We start from the raw sequence: 18,327 nt of genomic DNA, 5'->3' as shown, positions 1-18,327 counted from the left end.
ACTAGAAGGTTCTTTTTCCCCCTCTGCATCTGCAAGCGACACTTGTGCCATTAGTCTTCACTTTGTTAGTTTCAGGTCTAGAGCATGCTTAGAGCCTGTTGGCAGCGTGATAACGCCCCTAGCAACTTCTAGGTATTACTTTATTTCTTCCTATTAACATTTTATTCCAGGGTGATAGCACAGAACTCTTTCATCAGATTTGATGGCTTGTGTCCATGCGTTCTCAATCACACATACATTGCGTACGCAGCACTGGCTGTGCTAGCACAGCCATTGCTACAGGTACAATGCAGTGGACAATGTATTGCAGGATTCCAGATGAATCTTCACCACCCGGTGTTCGTGAACACGCACTCTTAACCAAGTGTATGAGCGTTCTCACAATTCTGCCCTCATTAGAACGCAGTTGCAACAGCCGGGAAATGAACCCGTGGCTTCATTCCTGAGCTTCAATCACCTGCAGCCCTCGAGACACAGCAGTGGGCTATGAAAGGGGCAGGTTTGTACAGATAAAGCTAAGCAGGCATGCAGCGCAGTGGAAAATGCCATAACTAGTCAGCCACTGCTGCGGGTTGCGTTGAGAATTGTTTAAGAAATGTTTTCTGTTGTGTGCAAGTCAGTACCATGTGAGGACACCAGTGTTGTATGTTGGGATCATGAAACAACACGAGGGGAATCTGTACTTGCCACTGGTATTTGGTCATACAATGTGAGCACACACATAAAACAAAATTTGACCCTTAACAACTTTGAACCTGGAGCAAAACCTTGTGTTATACAGTAAACTCTCAATTGTACGAACGTCGATTTAACGAATATTTCAGAATAACAAGCTTTTAGAACATCCCTGGCAGTTTTTTTACGCATTTAATGCAAAAATCTTTCAGTTAAACTAATTTCTGAATTTTCCTTGAGCGAACTTGATCAGTGGACCCGGGCTCATTTTTTAAGATCAGTTCAATGAAGCTTTGTGCTCTGCAGCGCTGGCGTAGCCGATACCGGCCACTCCCATATTGCCCCTCCAGCGGCGGCTATGTGCACTGAGCTGGTTACCTGTGCTGAACTATTAGGTCTGGAAATTGTCTCCAGTTCTCGTCCCGAAGAAGGAGAGCGCGACGAGGAAAACGCAATGGCCGAGGCAGCTTCAAATCCTGTAATTCTAGCTGAGGCTGTAGGATGCTGTGGAATGTTGCGAGACTTCGTGTCTCAGCAACAAGCTGTGCCAGAGGAATTGCACAAGAACATAGACTCTCTGGACAGCTTTGTTACTTCTTGTGCTTTAAGAGCACCAGTGCAAATGAAAATTAGATTTTTTTTTTTCAAGATGAGATAGGCAGCAAAGTAACTTTTACACATTTCGTATGTACTGATGTACACCCGTGAACAAAGGTATACAGACCATAGGGTCGCTGAAAAAACAGAATTTCTTCGTAATTAACAGGCATAAATGAAAAAAGACGAGTGCACTGGAAAATTCACCACGTCTAGTTTGGACTGCAGTCTTTAGTTTCAAGTTGCACTCACGGGCAGAGGCGAAAATCAGTTTTATCACACAATCCCCGGTCCGTATAGTTTTGCTCATGGGTGTACATAACTCCATAAATTGCATTTCACACTTTTGACTCGATGTCTGCTGTGCCCCATGCTTTTGATATTCTAGTGAATATTCAGTTTAGTGAGCTATTTTCTTGGGTCCCTCGAAGTTCACTCGAGTGAGATTTCACTGTATGCGGGTTTATGGCACATGCACCAGCCAGTTATACTTGCAGATTCTCTTTCTCTGTACTTTTTAGGATCCAAATGTGTGCCTTCATTGGTCTCTGTTCAAAAGATAAAAGCTATATCTATGCCTGTGGAGGGTTTACCCTTGGCCTTTAGTGACGTTTCTTTGTGGCAATGGACACTGTGCAGTTCACGCTTCGCGGGGAGGACTGACGGTGAGAGGGCTCTTTAGGTGAGGGTCAAAGTTCTCTATACTACTGTATGCACACACTGTGAGCTAGCTGTCTTTCTTGTGGACATGGCTACTGCTCGTGCAAATGGTGTGTGACTGTGGAATATGTTTGTTGCCACTGGGGCATTCTGTATGTGCCTTCGTAACTTCCCACGAATTATTGCAAGCAATATAGGGACGGAGCAAAGGTGCCACGCACTCCTACATTCTTCATGCGCTCCAGAGTACCACTATGGCAGGGCAAGATGTGACCTGCTAGCTGCAACCCTCTCGCCCTGCTAAGCTGCCCTGCTGCACGGAAACCGTGCCTGCAGAATACAAGAGGTGCTATGGCAGATGACTGGGCACTTTCCATCATATGGACATTAAGTTGGCACTACTTTTCAGTATAAACGCCACTCATCAGTCAGCAGTGTACTTCTTTTCAAGCCCTTATCCTTCCTGCTGCAGTCACAATCCTCCTGACCGATCCATTGGTTGATCTACATAGTTTACAAAGTAGCTTTAACGATTATATCAAAATCGCACCAGTCGCTTCATTACGTCTGTTGTGAATTTTTTTACCCTGATCGCAGCATATTACTACAAGAAACAGTGGTTTATTATTTATTAAATTATGGGGTTGTACATGCCAAAACCACTTTCTGGTTATGAGGCACGCCGCAGTGGAGGACTCCGGAAATTTTGACCACCTGTGGTTCTTTAACGTGCACCCTTAAGTACACGGGTGTTTTCGTATTTCGCCCCCATCGAAATGCGGCCGTCATGGATGGATGTTATGAGCGTCCCCTATTGCTGTTATACTGCCTAATGTGCTACCTAGATTAAACAATAATAATAAAAAAAACTATGAACTCCCACAACCAAATTTTCTGATCCCCTATTGCGAACTGTGCTTTTGTACGTCTCCGTTTTTCGTTGTTTCCCTATTTTTCTTCTACCAATTGCCTCTTACTAATCCCTATTGTGGACATGTTTACTTTTCCACTGCTCTCCCTGAACCCAAGGGCTTCAAGGAGGCCAGTGGTGCCTAAATCGACCACTGGGCAGATGTCTTCATCATCATCATCATCAGCAGCAGCCTGGTTACGCCCACTGCAGGGCAAAGGCCTCTCCCATATTTCTCCAACAACCCCGGTCATGTACTAATTGTGGCCATGCCGTCCCTGCAAATTTCTTAATCTCATCCGCCCACCTAACTTTCTGCCGTCCCCTGCTACGCTTCCCTTCCCTTGGAATCCAGTCCGTAACCCTTAATGACCATCGGTTATCTTCCCTCCTCATTACATGTCCTGCCCATGCCCATTTCTTTTTCTTGATTTCAACTAAGATGTCATTAACTCGCGTTTGTTCCCTCACCCAATCTGCTCTTTTCTTATCCCTTAACGTTACACCTATCATTCTTCTTTCCATAGCTCGTTGCGTCGTCCTCAATTTGAGTAGAACCCTTTTCGTAAGCCTCCAGGTTTCTGCCCCGTAGGTGAGTACTGGTAAGACACAGCTATTATACACTTTTCTTTTGAGGGATAATGGCAACCTGCTGTTCATGATCTGAGAATGCCTGCCAAACGCACCCCAGCCCATTCTTATTCTTCTGATTATTTCTGTCTCATGATCCGGATCCGCAGTCACTACCTGCCCTAAGTAGATGTATTCCTTTACGACTTCCAGTGCCTCGCTGCCTATTGTAAACTACTGTTCTCTTCCGAGACTGTTAAACATTACTTTAGTTTTCTGCAGATTAATTTTTAGACCCACTCTTCTGCTTTGCCTCACCAGGTCAGTGAGCATGCATTGCAGTTGGTCCCCTGAGTTACTAAGCAAGGCAATATCATCAGCGAATCGCAAGTTACTAAGGTATTCTCCATTAACTTTTATCCCCATTTCTTCCCAATCCAGGTATCTGAATACCTCCTGTAAACACGCTGTGAATAGCATTGGAGAGATCGTATCTCCCTGCCTGACGCCTTTCTTTATTGGGTTTTTGTTGCTTTCTTTATGGAGGACTACGGTGGCTGTGGAGCCGCTATAGATATTTTTCAGTATTTTTACATATGGCTCGTCTACACCCTGATTCCGTAATGCCTCCATGACTGCTGAGGTTTCGACAGAATCAAATGCTTTCTCGTAATCAATGAAGGCTATATATAAGGGTTGGTTGAATTCCGCACATTTCTCTATCACCTGATTGATAGTGTGAATATGATCTATTGTTGAGTAGCCTTTACGGAATCCTGCCTGGTCTTCACATTCTAACAAAACATGCTCCATCGCTTCCCTCGTGGCCGGGATTCGAACCCGCCACCTCGTGCTCAGCAGCCCAACACCATAGCCACTAAGCAACCACGGCGGGTCAAGTAACAGTGGTCAGAAACACACAATTCATTAAGATGTAGAGAATTCATTTAGCTCCGAGGACTGCTCTGGATCACCAAAACAGTCCTTCAGGATTCTCAGGCGGCTCCGTAATCGACAATACCTCGAATCAACCAGCAGGACTTGGGTGAGCAACAGCTTCCAACATTAGTTACCATTGCATCTTCAGGCGCTCCAGGACTTCTACGTTATCAGGGGTGCATCGGTCGCAGGTTAGCTTGAAGAATAGGTCGCCGACAAGTGTGCTACGATGGCTGCTTTTCAGACACCCTGGAAGAGTCGGTAGCTGTCAGTTGCTTTGCGCGGTCACACATGATCCACCGCTTCGCCGAAAAAAAGAAAAGTTTCGTTCCGAACTTGCCTGAGTGGAAATAAAGCTTGCACCCAGTACACTGCAGCATCATCGTACGGTCAACGTCCGCTGTGTTGCAGTAACAGTGCAGAGAGTCCATGGCGCAAGATTTCAGCGCCGATCTGCTTGAGGGAATCTGCCGAAACTATCCGTCCGGCTCGGTTGCCGCCGAAGCGGGCATGGATACTCCTGGATCAAAACTGAAATCTAGATAGTCTGTCTCGGAAGCGATGTCAAGGCAAAAAAGAAAAACGCGATTTAACAAGGCGAACCCATTCAAACGACCGGACGACTCTTACGGAACCACGACGTACGGAACTCCACACGACGACGCGCTCATGTAGGCTGCCATCTTTGATATGCTCACCTCGTGGATAAACAGAAACCAACGGAAGAGGGCGTTGGCGTACTATTTGCTTCGAGCAAAACAGTGCAGCGTTACTCCAGTTGCAAAATGTTCTCTATCACATGGGACCTCCTGCGAGCAACATAACGCGGCGGCTGCTCGTGTTTCGGCTTGTTTTCGTGCATCAATTTTCTCACAATTCTCTTAATGTGAACGCGTAATACGCTGTTACCCCGCCGCGTCGGGCGTCAAATGAAAGACCATGGCAGCGGAGGACGTGGAAGAAGTCAGTGCTTTTTTTGCATCTTTCCCGACTATATGCTTGCGAAAACTGAGCCCAATTTTGTTTTTGTTTCTTCTCTCTGTCGCACCGAGCTCGGCGCGTCTGGTTTCCAAATGTGCGGGCAGAGGCTATCGACTGAACTCCTTCGGCGAGATATCCGAGAGTAATCGCGCTCTAATCTTTCCCTCGCCCTCTCCCCGTTCTTTTTGCTGCCAGCCGTGTTTGTCTCGGGCGGCGCTTATCAACTTTCTCCCGGGCTCCGTTCTCGCAAAGCGCACCCGCAAGCTGCGCGATTGTTTCTCGCTCTGTCGCCGGTAGTTCGGCGCCTGGATGTCCGAAAGACACGCTACAACAATGCCCTTTTGAAAGCTGTTTTCTGTGCTCGCGCCTCACGTTGTTGTTTCCGGAGCTCGCGGCTGCGATGATGTGACCCTTAAGTTGCACGTTGATCGGTTCCTGACCGGCGCCCGCGATGTTTGCCGTGTCCAAAACGCAGGGATCTCCACCGACGCTGGAGGCGGACTGCGTTTATGTGCAGATGAAGAAACAGTACCGGGTGTCGAGGTACATCAGGGCGCAGTGGTTTGTCAACCAGATCGGCAAAGTCATCCAACTGAAGCATCCCTGCGAGGTATATGCGTGTCTTTTGTCGTCTGGATTCTGTGTTCGTTCACTGTGGTTCGTAGCAGCGCGTGACTTCTTGGGTGTGTGCAGATTTTTTTCATGCTAAGAATGTACTGTTCAGTTGGTCAAAACATGCATTGTGAGCTTTTCGGGACAACAGCTTGTGTAGACTGTTTGCTGCGGTTATTTTACAATGTTTTGTTTGATGGTAATCAAATGCACTTGTCCAGAGGTATCATGCTCATTACGCTTGCACCAGCGTTTGCAGGTGTGCCACAATATTGTCACATTGTAGTGACAGACAAGAGCGCAGTAGCAAAACTGTGAATGATGACATGAACTCTTTGTAGGGCAAACTTGTGCCCCTAAAAGCAAGTGACACTCAAAGCACAACAATAGCAGCGAACACAGTCGGCGATCGTTGAAAATCTGATCTGTGAGTCAAGCGCATTGGCCTTTATACATGACTCGTCGAAGGTTCCAGCGTAATCGCTGGTGCTCGCGTGCCTTACAGGAAGTACTACACAGTTTGCATAGTGCATACAGTTTGATTACACAAGGTTTGGCGAGAACGTACAGAACAGATGGAATCAACAATAACATTCGAGTTAGTTCCAACCATGCAGGCGCATCTTGTGCTGAGCGATAACTTTAAGTTGTTGGCGGGTGAAATGTATTCCCCGAGAAAAGAATAAATAAGCACACATGTCAGTATTTTGAGTTGTTGCTGGTAGAAACATAAACCATTGGAAGTCTGTTCTCACTCAAAGGTCCAGCTACTTGCAAAGAGGCTATGGGTCAAGTTTTTTGGCTTTATGTCAAATGCAGTGCAGCTTGTGTACATGGCATTTAAGACCTTGACCTAAATATAGGCCAACTTGCTTTGTTGCAACTCCTCAACTAGCTTGCGAGATGGGACACTTTGCAATTTGCTTCACCACTGCAACATGACATCGTGTGTATGTCGCCACTCATTTCATCCAGTGAAGGCTTCGTGCAAAGTGAGTTCATAGCATTCCCTGCACTTGTGGGAAAGGTAGTTGACGGTTTGTGCAACTTCTTACAAGTGCGTGTACAATTTCTTCGTCTTATGGAATGCCACCACTTTTTGAGACACACTGAGAAAGTCCAGTGGCCTTACTTTCCCTAGATTGCCTTTGCATGCATTGATGGCTAGATGCATGGCCTTTGTGTTTAACTTTCTCATTCAGTCAATCATATGGCTGAACTAATTTATTGCTGTAAAAAATGAAAGCATCAAGTCTCTGTGGTATTCAGTTACGCACGGGTCAGGTATGACATCTGCTGCCATTTCCGACCACCTCTGATGCTCACCTTTTTTATCGGCTTGTGCCAACAATTGTTACTCACGGACATATGTGTAGTGGTGATAAAAAGGAGGCATATCCACTAGTGTCGAAACTTACAAACCACATAAGCAGGCTACATTCGGGTGCATGCATCAGGATGTATGCTTGTAGAGCAAAAGCCTCCTGCTTGCAGTACTTGGGACAACAGTGTGTTCCCCTAATTACAACTTTCGAATCTGTGCTATAAGGAACCCATAATGGAAAGTACTCTTATCGTAATGCACACAAGTAAAAAGACATGAAGTGTGCGTCAGGACTTGTGCGATTTTCGGGGTGGAGGTTGACTGCAGTTTATCAAGTAGGCACTAAAGGTGGTAAATCGTAATGATAAAAAAAAAAAATTCTGGCACTTGCTCTGCACCTCGAAATCACTAATTCACTAAGGAAATTTTGATTGAAAGCAGTAGATCTTCTGAGGAAACAGTAAAATACGTGTCATTCACTCTCATGTGCTGTGCTCGTGGTCCTGGAGGCCATGCCCCACTAAATGCTACTGGCCACTGCATATCAGAGGCCTGCATAGAGTTTGCACTGCACTTCCACAACGAGCGGTGCAAAGTGGTAGCATTATTCTAGAAGAAAATTCAGTCAACAGCATCTTCTGATATGTTAAAGCACAGTGTAGTTATAGTGAATTATGATCAGGACCATGGTTGCAGAGATGTCATCTGAGAATTGGAGCTATTTTGGACACATTTAGTTTCTTTCTTTCTGTAAAAGCCCGGAAGAGATTATATGTATGTAATAGCCGATTGTGCAGGAATGGAATAAGAATGGCATTGAGCTCATTTTGGTGAGGATGGAATGAGAATGAAATGACTTTGTTTTCATGGATGTAATCGCTTATGGCACTTAGTTGCTTATGGTGCATTCAACTAGTCACGTTCAAGTGGTCTCATGATGCGATATATATTCAGCTGGTCGAATTCGAGTGCTCTGAACATGTTCACTTGGTTCATTCCGAGTGCCTTCCTCCAGCTTGGAGAGCTCGGAGGGGCTCACCTTCAAGCTGGGAGCATGACGGAGATCCAACAGAATCTTGGTCATGTGGTTACTCTGATTCTCTGGAAGCAGCTGAATGGTTGGCTGGGCAGGCTTTTGCTGGCTTTAATATCCATAAGGCTCCGCATCGCTGCGGAGCAATTCAGAGTGCGGTAGGAACCAGTCGAATGTCCTATTACTTTCACCCTGGTGATGCCGCATGCATCTAGAAGAACGCAGATATCTTCCACAATTTATGCCACGCTGTATAGAGCCCACGAAACTTCATGTTGCCAAGGCTCTTATTGGATTTGACATTTACCCCCCCCCCCCCTCCCCCTCCAACACCTACTAGGTGCTCATATCAGCTAGTTCAGGCGAAGTTTGCCAGGGTGTCAGTCCTATTCTCCTCTAGGAATGTTGCCAGGCTGGCATGGGCCTTTTCACGAGACCTTGAGGTGCTCTCGGAAAATGGCACTGCAGTCTTGGAGTCTGTTGTGAGCACCAAGTTCCTAAAGGTAGACAGGAGCCGGCGGGTATTATGTTCCACCACTCATTGTGTTTTGCTTAATCCTTTTGAGTCTTTTGTTATTCGTTTATTCTGCAAGTTTCAGTCGGATAGATGTGTTTGAAAATTATATGCAGCAGCATTTTATCTGTATTGGCTTAAGATTGCTTGAACATGTCCATGCAACATGGTATCAATCTCCTGTCTGTGACACACTTCCTCAAGTTCTTTGATGCAACACTGAGCAATGTAGCTCCCAACCTTACAATTTATCCTGTTGTTTGATGCAGCAGTTCAGACGGCGAACAGAGCAACTATGATGCAAATGTGCAAGGGCTTATCCACACTGATGACTCGCAGAGGTCACGAGACCATTTGTCGTTAATGGTCACAACAGTCTAAAAACGACTGTTTCGGTTCAGGAGCAGGATGTCGGTACACGCTGACACTTATTTTACGTTGCGATGACGGTGCAAGCAGGGTGAGCGGCACGTATTGCGAGAGATTTGGGTGTCGCTATGGGCAGGTCGTGCTTGCTGGTGTGACCTCGGTGACCGTGAGTTGCTCCTTGGTCACCAGTCGTGGTCGGTCGCATAGTCTCTTTCGGTAGCTGGTGTGAATGTGCTCTAATATGTTTGTCAAACTGCTGTAATGCATTCTTTACAGAGTGACATCGCAGAGGAGGTCGAGGTTCTCTCAGCTCTTCCGAGGGACAAGCCAACTGGATGGCGACCGAACAGGGCACATGAGTTTGCCTATTTGGTGACGCCGGCAACAAAGGTCACTTTCCTTGCCAAAAAGTACCGCTTCGTCTTTTGCCTTGACCTCAGTGTCTCCATCGCAAATGTGGTGAGTATGGTTGATTTACAAACTGTGGGGAATGTGTTTCATTGTAGTCCAAGCAGTGGTGGTAGGGGGGGGGCGTCATAAAATGGTTACGAGTGTCTTTGATAAGAAAAGTACAGAAAAATACGACATGAGGATAGAAATAATCGAAAGGTTTAAACAGTACCACGCATGGGGAGACCGAGAGCAGATCAGCTGAGCAACGGTGTCTTGTCAGTGACGTAAAAGGACCTACCTGTATTGATAGAATAAAAATTTCCTATATGAATCATGGGTGAATGGTTTGAAGGATGGATGCGGTTACAAATAATATGGGAAGAATTGTACCAAAAAACTCCAATAACTTGCACTTCGTATTATTCAAATGAGGTCTGGACCTGCTGCGGCAGCTCGCAGTCTATGGCATTCTGCTGCAGGGCAGCGAGGTCATGGGCTTGATTCCCAGATGTGGTGGCTGCATTACGATGCTGGCAGTATACGATGACTCTCATTTACTGTGCTTTGGGTGCACGTCGAAAGAACCTAGGCTGTTTGAAATTATTCCGGAGCCCTCTGCTATGGCACCCCTCCTAACCCACTGCTCAATTTTATTTAGGAGGTTATACCCTAACACTTGGTCTGGTGTTTCAGAGACATTAGAGGGTTCCAGCTTGTCCGTGAACTTTTTACCATCTAGGGGTTAGCAGGTTATTGGAACCATGTGCGGGAGTGTTGCTTCTGTATACTTCTCTGGTAATCCGGCTAACTGCAAGTGTTAAAAAGTTTGAGGGCTCGCTAAAACTCTCTGGTATTATTATAATAGGAGTTGCACACAGCTTGGTGATCTATTCGGATTGTGCCAACATTTAGTTAATGGAACCTGAGTACGCTTGGATTGTTGCAGCCTGCACCATAACTTCAAGATAGCAGTGTAAGCTGTTTGTCTATATCCCCAAGTTTTTCTTTTTTCTTTATTCATCGTTGTTCCGTGTGTTGCGCTTATCTCAGCCAATATCATTTTGGGGGAATTTCCATTGTTTTCCACAGTTAAGGTTCGTTGCTACACATTGACCCTTGTGCTTGTGGAGGTTGCTTGTTTTGGCATTCCTGCTGCCCACTCATTCATTAGGGTAGGCGACCGACATGGACTGTGCACTTTGTGTGTTACCTTTGCATCACACTGTGCGGCTTGTAGGATGTCTTGTGGGTTTTAATCTTTGCAGGACATTCGGAGTGAAACATTCCTGTTTGACGAGGTGTTTGCAACGCTTTCGAAATGTGTCGAGAAACTTGTAAAGCCTGTGAGTACCCCTTGGTTCTGTATAGGTAACACAAATAAATAGAGCCGTGTGATTATTTGTACATTTCATTTGGCTTGGTATTTGATCCTTCAATCGAATGGCTGCAGTTTGAATTTAAGTATTTCTTAAAATATTAGTTTTTGAATGAGCTTACACTAATACAGGGATGATTGCCAAGTCAATTTAAAACAAGGTCGATGTTATTTCCTTTTCTGAATTATGAATTCGTGGACAAGAAATATGGTGTCAGCTGGCTTAATTATGAAACTGTCAAGTAGGTCTGCATCGTATTGGAGAACTATTCAAAAAGTACTTGATTTGGTGCTGTTGCAGTAACATTTATATATTTGGCTCATTAGCGCATTTTTTTTATTCATATTTTGCTTGGCACCATCAAAATTTGATTCGTATTCTGTTCAGTCATCCAGTTCTTATTTGATTCAGTTTCTGAGATTACTGTTGTCATACTCTTGCATACTACTTTCCCAAGCACATAATCTTTTAAAGATTAAAAATTGCTTAATGCGGAACGAGGGGCCAAATTATGTGCAATTGTGCTTGCACATTAGTGACAATGCTGATCATATTCATGCCCTTGCCTATCATATGTGCCCTCTATATGGTATGTAAATTCTTGTATTGTGTATGCAAATGTTTTTTTGTCTTGCAACTGATGTATCAGTCTATCTATACTACTGTAGCATCAGGGCAGTGGATAAATAAAAAAACATATTTCTGAAGCATAAATATAAGCTTTGGGATGTGCATTTTCAATTAAGCTATGCGCAGGATGCTTTGGTTCTAAAAAAAAAAAAAAATTGTGGAATGCTCTTAAAACAAATGTTCTTTTTTTCTTTGCCCTGTGTGAAATTTGCATTGTTTCCGTCAAGACTCATTGGAAAGCTTTGTTGAGCGGGAATCTTACTTTCACATGACTGCTGTACCGAAGGTGTGACAAAACTGAAGCATTTCAAGTACAGTAGAACCTTGCTGATGTGTTCACAATTTATATGCTTGCAATAGAGAACATTGGAAGTGCCTCACCTGGCTCGTACAAATCAGATCATGAATTTTACCTGATAATGGGTTACCTTTTAAGGCGAAGCTTTTGTAGCCTCCTTCCCCCGTCTTTGGTGTCCATTTCTAACCACTATCAACTTGCTCCGAGTGCGCTGCCCATGTGAACATTTACGTCGAGTGAAAGCTGTCGCTCAGTAAAAAAAAAAAAAAAAAAAAACTTGTGTGATGTTCAGGGTATTGGACCTGGTTTTTCCCAGCACAGATGCCCGATGCTCTAACTGTTAGTCCTCGAATGCATGCCTAAAAGGTGCAATAAAACAACACCCTTATGATTTCGTGCAAGCCAGTGCTTTGAGATGCTTGGCACATTAGCCGCGTTGCATAGTGGCAATTTACTTGTAAAAAGTGAGTGCGCGCACTTTCTAGCTGACGATAAAAAGAGAAGTCACGGGATGTATTTGTTGCCAGAATTTGCTGCACGTATCGCATCATACCGTGGCGCATTTCCACAAAGCCGAACACGTCATGCCCTGTGATTCAATGCATTTGAATGGTGAATAAACCTTCCCATTGCTCTGCAAGGTCTGCCATGGTGGCTGCGGAACTGAGATATGCAGTTTGCCTCTTGATGTAATGTGCCATTTTTGACGCGCTGGCTCATGTAAGCTTCGCGTACACCGATTCCCGTGGTGCATGGGATCTGTGTAAATTTTTTATCTCATTTTTCTTCTAAGTATATTCACAAATTTCTCGCTAAATTATAATGTGGATGTGTTTATTCGTTTTAGTTTATGGACAGGCACGGTGCTTTGACACTGCTGGTGTAGCATAGATCACTTGCGTCATTATTGGTTCCTGGAACCGATAAGAAAGATAATAAACAGGTGACATTTTGTTCCTGTGCCTAAATGTGTTGTTTGCACAATGCAGCACGCCACATTGCACAGTCACAATTTTTCTAAATGCGCATAGCCAATTTATTCAAGCATGCTTTAATTGTGCTGTGAATCAATGCACTAGGCTTTTTTTTCCCACAGCAGAGTTGTTAAGGGGAGTTTCGCAGCCATTTTCGTGCGGTGAAGGCTGACGTGCGGGGGTTTGCTCGGCCCCAATCTGTAACGCAACCTGCATAAAAGACATTAGTTATCAATAATCATAGTGAAGTAAAAGTTACTTTGCATACACCTTACACAAATAGATAACACCTCTCTTGCGCTGCTTTTTTAGCCAGTAATCCATAGTTTTTGTTGTCGTGTCGTGTTTTACTGGCTTCATGTTGGAGATCAGCTAAGAGTTTGTACGGCTGCAGTGGTAAAGGGCCGCCAGCAGTGCAGCCTTCGTGGGAGCCCTTAAGCAACTGTATCACCAGGACATGAGTGAGAATGTGTAGGCAGCAGCATTGATGAATCATCAGTAAGAAGAGCCAGAAAACGTACTCCTGTCTGAAGGGTGTGAGAACTTGCTTATACTGCTTCACTGTCCTTGATGTGTCAGTTGCTCAGATTGGCGTACGTCTGCGATGGATGTTCTTACAACTTATTACGGCTTCCTGTGTGCAGTTCAATGTTCCAGGGAGCTGTGTGGTGTTCCAGCCCGAGATCTACGTCACTGTCATTGCGTACATCCCTCACTATACCCCATCGGTGCAGCAGGTGAGCCGTACACATTTGATGACGGTACAAAAGTCTGAAGTTGGGGTGGTTGATGTGCTTTCAACCTTGCGAAAACTACACGTGCCTGAACAAGAAAGACAATGAATTTGCCTCATCTCTTTCGTGCTTTGTCATGTGTGCTGTTTCTCATGCTTAGGAATAGCCCAAATTAGATGGAGTGTTAGATGCAAAGGAGCTGCTTAACACTTGCCTTGTTTGACTTAACAATGCACATTGTGCATTACAGTAAAACCTCAGCAATTCGACTCTCGTTCATTAGAAAAATCGGATCATTTGTACTAGTCCTCTGGTCCCAGCAGGTGTTTGCATTATTTAGTGCAATCATACTCTCATTAATTCAGAGGTATTTGGCTGCACCTTGCTTAATTCAGACAGCTCTTGGAGCTCGGCGAGCGCAGAGTGCTGCAAATGTGTGACGGAACAGAACAAAAACTTCGCTAGTGATCAATTGAAACAAAGCGGTGGAGTCCACATTTCCATAGTCATCAGCAGAAATCATACATGAACGACAGCACTACCGGAACACTTCATGTCTATCTGTGCCTTTGAAGCCTTTATTCTTGTGTTTACTGCCTCGCATAACACCATGTCGGCTGTGTGCCTTCACAGCTGTGTAGTCGCCATCCATGATTGCGTCAATAGCGACTGTGGTTTTGTCCACAGAGGTGTTGGCCAACAGTGCTTTTGTTTTGACTTGGCGCAAAGCTGTTGCGGATCAAGAGCACCAGATATATCGTGATGGACGGACGATCTGTTGGTGACCAGCTCACTTGTGAAAAAATAACCGGGGTGTGTGCATGATAGTGAAAAGCGTGTCTCTGATGAAGGCACGTGCTGCGGATGCACTGCGAAGAAAGTCGCGAGGCCTTCGCCACTGCAAGAGCCAATCAGGCATGAGGTGATGAGGATTGCACTGGTTTTGCCCAAAATAGAAACAGGAGTTGCTTATTCGTTCAGTAAATAAAAGCGTGTTGATGTAGTAAGCATTTGTTTATTGTTTTCTTGATACCCTCGATAATTCAATATTTGGTTAATTCGGACATTTTTCAGTCTCATGAAATCCGAATTAACAAGGTTTTACTGTATACTGTTACACATGCTTTTACATACGGCTGAACTTGTGAGCAGTCCAGAGGACAAACTGAAAAACTTGTGATCATTAATTCCTCTGCTTCCTTTTGCTGAGGAATGACAGTCATACCTTTGGGTTGTTAATTCTTTGTGGAGAGCTCTTGTGGTTGCAAATGCTTGCAAGGTATGGGAACTCCATGCTACCATCTCCCTAAGAAGTTTCTTGTGTGTCCTTGTGCTACCTCTGCCCTCTGGTAGTGTCGGCTGCATAAGTCTTGTGCCATCTCCCATTATGTATGCAACTGCAACATGATTCTGAGATGGCGTTTTAGAAATTCAATTGTGTAACTAACATTTCCGAATGGGGCCTGGTGAGGGGCCCTGTAAAGAAGATATGTAGAAGGATTCGCTGACCGCTTGCACAAGGTACGTCCCTGCTAACAACTGCTCCTTCTCCTTTCATGTGTGGGTACGTGTCACTGTTGAGTTGTACCAGCAAATGTTGACGGACCTGTTGATCCCTTCACAGATGTACAGGTAAAACTCAGTCTAACAAAACCCGATTTTACGAAGTTCTCAATCTAACGAAGAAATTTCCATCCCTTGGCAAGTACCCATAAGGTTCAATGTTGTTATCAACCCGAATTAACGAAACTAGCTCGCATTGAACCCGATTTAATGAAGCTTTTTCAGAAACAAATGAGTAAAAAAAAAAGCTGTGATTTTTCTAGTTTGGACGCAAATGGGTTTTTCTTCAAATGTGCACTCGAACGCTATCATGATTAGACATCTGGGCACCCTAGTCACGGCGTGAGCTTTACTTTGACAAGGCTGCATGCTGCACCCATGCACGGAACAATGGACTCTGCTGTCGCTAGCGCTCTTACATACCAGATGACGCTAGGGTTGGCAGCAGTTGGGCTGCCCTCGCTGCCTTTTTACACGCGCAGGCATGGGTTAGTGGCAAATATACTGCCACGCTACTTTTGGGTGTCGCTACTTTACAATTTTAGATTTCGAAGGACTGAAAAATCTCTTACTCAATATTCCAAACTTCCCGATTTAACGAAATAATGTCATGTGGTGGTGACGTTGAAGAACACAGTAGCAATACTGTGAAAGACAAAACTAACTTTTATTGGGCGAACCTGTGCCAACAAAAACAGGCTACACTTGTAGCACAACGATAGCGGCGAACACGGTCGGCGATCGTCGAAAATATGACCAACGGGTCAAGCGCGTCGGCTTTTATACATCAATCATCGAATGTTCCAGACTAATCGTTGGGACCCGCGTGCCTTACACAATGTTCTACACCATTCGCGTCAGGCGATGAAATCAGATAACGTAAGGTTAGGCGACAACAGACAGCGTATAGAAGCATCGATAACTTTCCAGAAACTTCGGATAGATGCAGGGGCGTCCCGCGCTGTGCGATAACATTTGTTAGGCGGCGAAACGTGGTCGCCCGATAAAGATAAGTACACGTGTCAATAATTTGAGCGTGGTCATCACTTCGTTAAACCGAGTTTCAACTGTATCAAGCAAAAAAGCTCCCTCAGCAGGGCAAGGAATTTGGTGGCAAGGAAGCGATGGAGGAAATTGAAGGTGGGTATTCACAAGCCAGTTTCCATGCAGCCACATAACACGGTCTCCTGCGGGCATTATGTTGCATAGCAACAAGTTGCTTATAAAAGGGAGAGAGTGCCAGTTTGTTCCACTCGTCTCTCGTGGCAGTTTGAGACGGTGTGACAGACTGCACCCGCCATCGGAATCGGCCCGCATTCCCCAGTCCTCACCTCATAGCAGGTGGGTCTACATATACGTGTGACATTGTACTGCCTTCAGTGTATGTTCAGGTCATGGAGCAGATGGTAATGTTTCTTCGCTGGAGTGCAATGAACGTCAGTCCTCACGCCGTCACCGCCACCACCATCTTGCTGCTGTTGTCACATACATGTTGGTCCATCTGGTAATGCTTTGCAGGACCCCAAATGATATCCAGTGTGGGGTTCTCACCCGTGCTCTTGGGACAAAGGAACGACAACACAGTAGTGCAAACAATCACAAGGGCATTTATTGCACCTTTCATAGATCAATGCCTGCTAGCCGAGTTGCTATCCACAAAACATGCCAATGGGCGTGCGACAACTCTTGTAAGTCCGACCCACCGCGACCGGATAACGAGCAAATATGTTCGCCCCATGCTGAATCTCAACGCCTGGTCGTTTGCAAGTACCATCATGCGAACGGTGGCGCGTTCCAAGGAGGCCACGCGAGACGGTCTCGCAGAAGCATGGATCGGCGCACGCGCGAGGCGTCCACGGCGCTTGCCGACCCGCAACCCAAGAGGAAGAGCTTTCTCCTTTTTGCGGCCAAGTAACCCCGCCGGTAGGCGGTGTTAGCAGCACAACACTCGCGCTATCTTTCGCACTGCGCTTCAACCAGGCCACGTGGCGAAGCTGCATTGCAGGAGACGTCCATGGCATTGCAGAAATGTCATCCATGGCATTTATTCCCACAGTGTGTGGGATCTGCATAATTTTGTTTCTTGGTGACGTGTTTTTTTTCTTTATTATCAATTGTTGTTGCACTGTTTTGTTGTTTGCTGCATTCTTGCACCATGGAGTCCATAAGGGACATTTCTTTTTCTTTCTTTATTGCCTCATAAAGAAAAGTGTGACAGTTTGGAGATGTACTTGAATCCTTGTCGTCTAGGTCCTGATTCAAGGATGGCCATTGACGCCAGACAACTGTGCCTTGTTCCTGAGCAAGGTGTCGACAGGACTGAGCGAGATCTGCATTGTCCTGGCTGAAGCAACAGCGGGTGTTGCTGAACTCCATGATCAACTCCGGGTGTGTACTGTCTCTTGTGAGGATGGTGGCACCGACCTTTGGGAAGACAAACTTTTTCTGGAACAGTATGTAGTTTTACCGGGTGTTCCAGCTAACAAGGAGCAAGTAAAGAAAAAGAGGAAGGGGGAGGCTGGGCAGGTCATAGCAGCTGTGTATTGTTAGCAAAGTCCTAAAGAAGCCTCGAGGATTTTTCATTCTGTTAATTAGTTGCGTGTTATTGACACACATTTTTATGACCACATTGTCAATACAAGGTTTGGTGAGCACATTTGAAAACATCACTTTTTGTTGTCTGTGGAGCAGCTGACTGAAACCAGAGTCTTATTGCACACACTACGCTTTGAGCTGAACTCATAGCACAAGAAACATCCTTGAAAGTACTTGCTGGCAGGTGTAATTTGCCACGTTAAATACACGGTCCAGTTTCGCTGCTGTCTCATCACTGCTTATTGATGCTGCTTCACTTTGCATTTACGACGAAGGGTGCACTTTTGTTTCAAGCCATTAATTGCTGTGTATCGACGCTGCTCTGTTTTGTCGTTGTGAACTGAATGTTCGCTGCATTGCTTGATTTTAGCACATTACCTTAGTTGCTTTTGCCACCGCTCCCCTGATGCGAGTGTACGGTGCACCAACCACACTAAAAAAGACAAAAGCCATGACAGCATTCTGGCATCGTCTGCAGGGCTCTAGTGTTGCATAGGGAAAGGATATGCAAACCGTTATTAGAGGGTTGCGGCTTATCAGTGTGAGAGGGCTTGTGCGATCCCCGCTGCTGTGTCTACTC

General features: G+C 45.3%; 2 protein-coding genes across 4 annotated transcripts in view; one reads left to right on the top strand and one right to left on the bottom strand.

The window, feature by feature from the left end:
* Atac2 (Ada2a-containing complex component 2) overlaps positions 1 to 5,016 on the bottom strand; it is a 40,032-nt gene extending 35,016 nt beyond the window's left edge. The window contains exons 1-2 of the mRNA XM_065456220.1: positions 4,692 to 5,016; positions 4,486 to 4,600 (exon numbers count right to left, since the gene is read on the bottom strand). Of these exons, the coding sequence (XP_065312292.1) occupies positions 4,486 to 4,600; positions 4,692 to 4,782 (206 nt within the window). The 5' untranslated portion in view covers positions 4,783 to 5,016. The remainder of the gene's footprint in view (positions 1 to 4,485; positions 4,601 to 4,691) is intronic.
* Positions 5,017 to 5,156: 140 nt separating this feature from the next.
* Positions 5,157 to 18,327, top strand: part of LOC135921842 (KICSTOR complex protein SZT2-like) — a 259,666-nt gene continuing 246,495 nt past the window's right edge. For all 3 annotated transcript variants that reach the window (XM_065456218.1, XM_065456219.1, XM_065456216.1), the window contains exons 1-6: positions 5,157 to 5,314; positions 5,808 to 5,942; positions 9,461 to 9,643; positions 10,843 to 10,920; positions 13,500 to 13,592; positions 17,403 to 17,540. In XM_065456218.1, the coding sequence (XP_065312290.1) occupies positions 5,291 to 5,314; positions 5,808 to 5,942; positions 9,461 to 9,643; positions 10,843 to 10,920; positions 13,500 to 13,592; positions 17,403 to 17,540 (651 nt within the window). In that variant the 5' untranslated portion in view covers positions 5,157 to 5,290. The remainder of the gene's footprint in view (positions 5,315 to 5,807; positions 5,943 to 9,460; positions 9,644 to 10,842; positions 10,921 to 13,499; positions 13,593 to 17,402; positions 17,541 to 18,327) is intronic.

Source organism: Dermacentor albipictus, chromosome 9 (assembly GCF_038994185.2).
Source record: "Dermacentor albipictus isolate Rhodes 1998 colony chromosome 9, USDA_Dalb.pri_finalv2, whole genome shotgun sequence".
In the NCBI taxonomy this organism is placed as follows: Eukaryota; Metazoa; Arthropoda; class Arachnida; order Ixodida; family Ixodidae; genus Dermacentor; species Dermacentor albipictus.
Note: the sequence above shows the minus strand (reverse complement) of the source record. Positions and strands in the feature narration are given on the sequence as shown.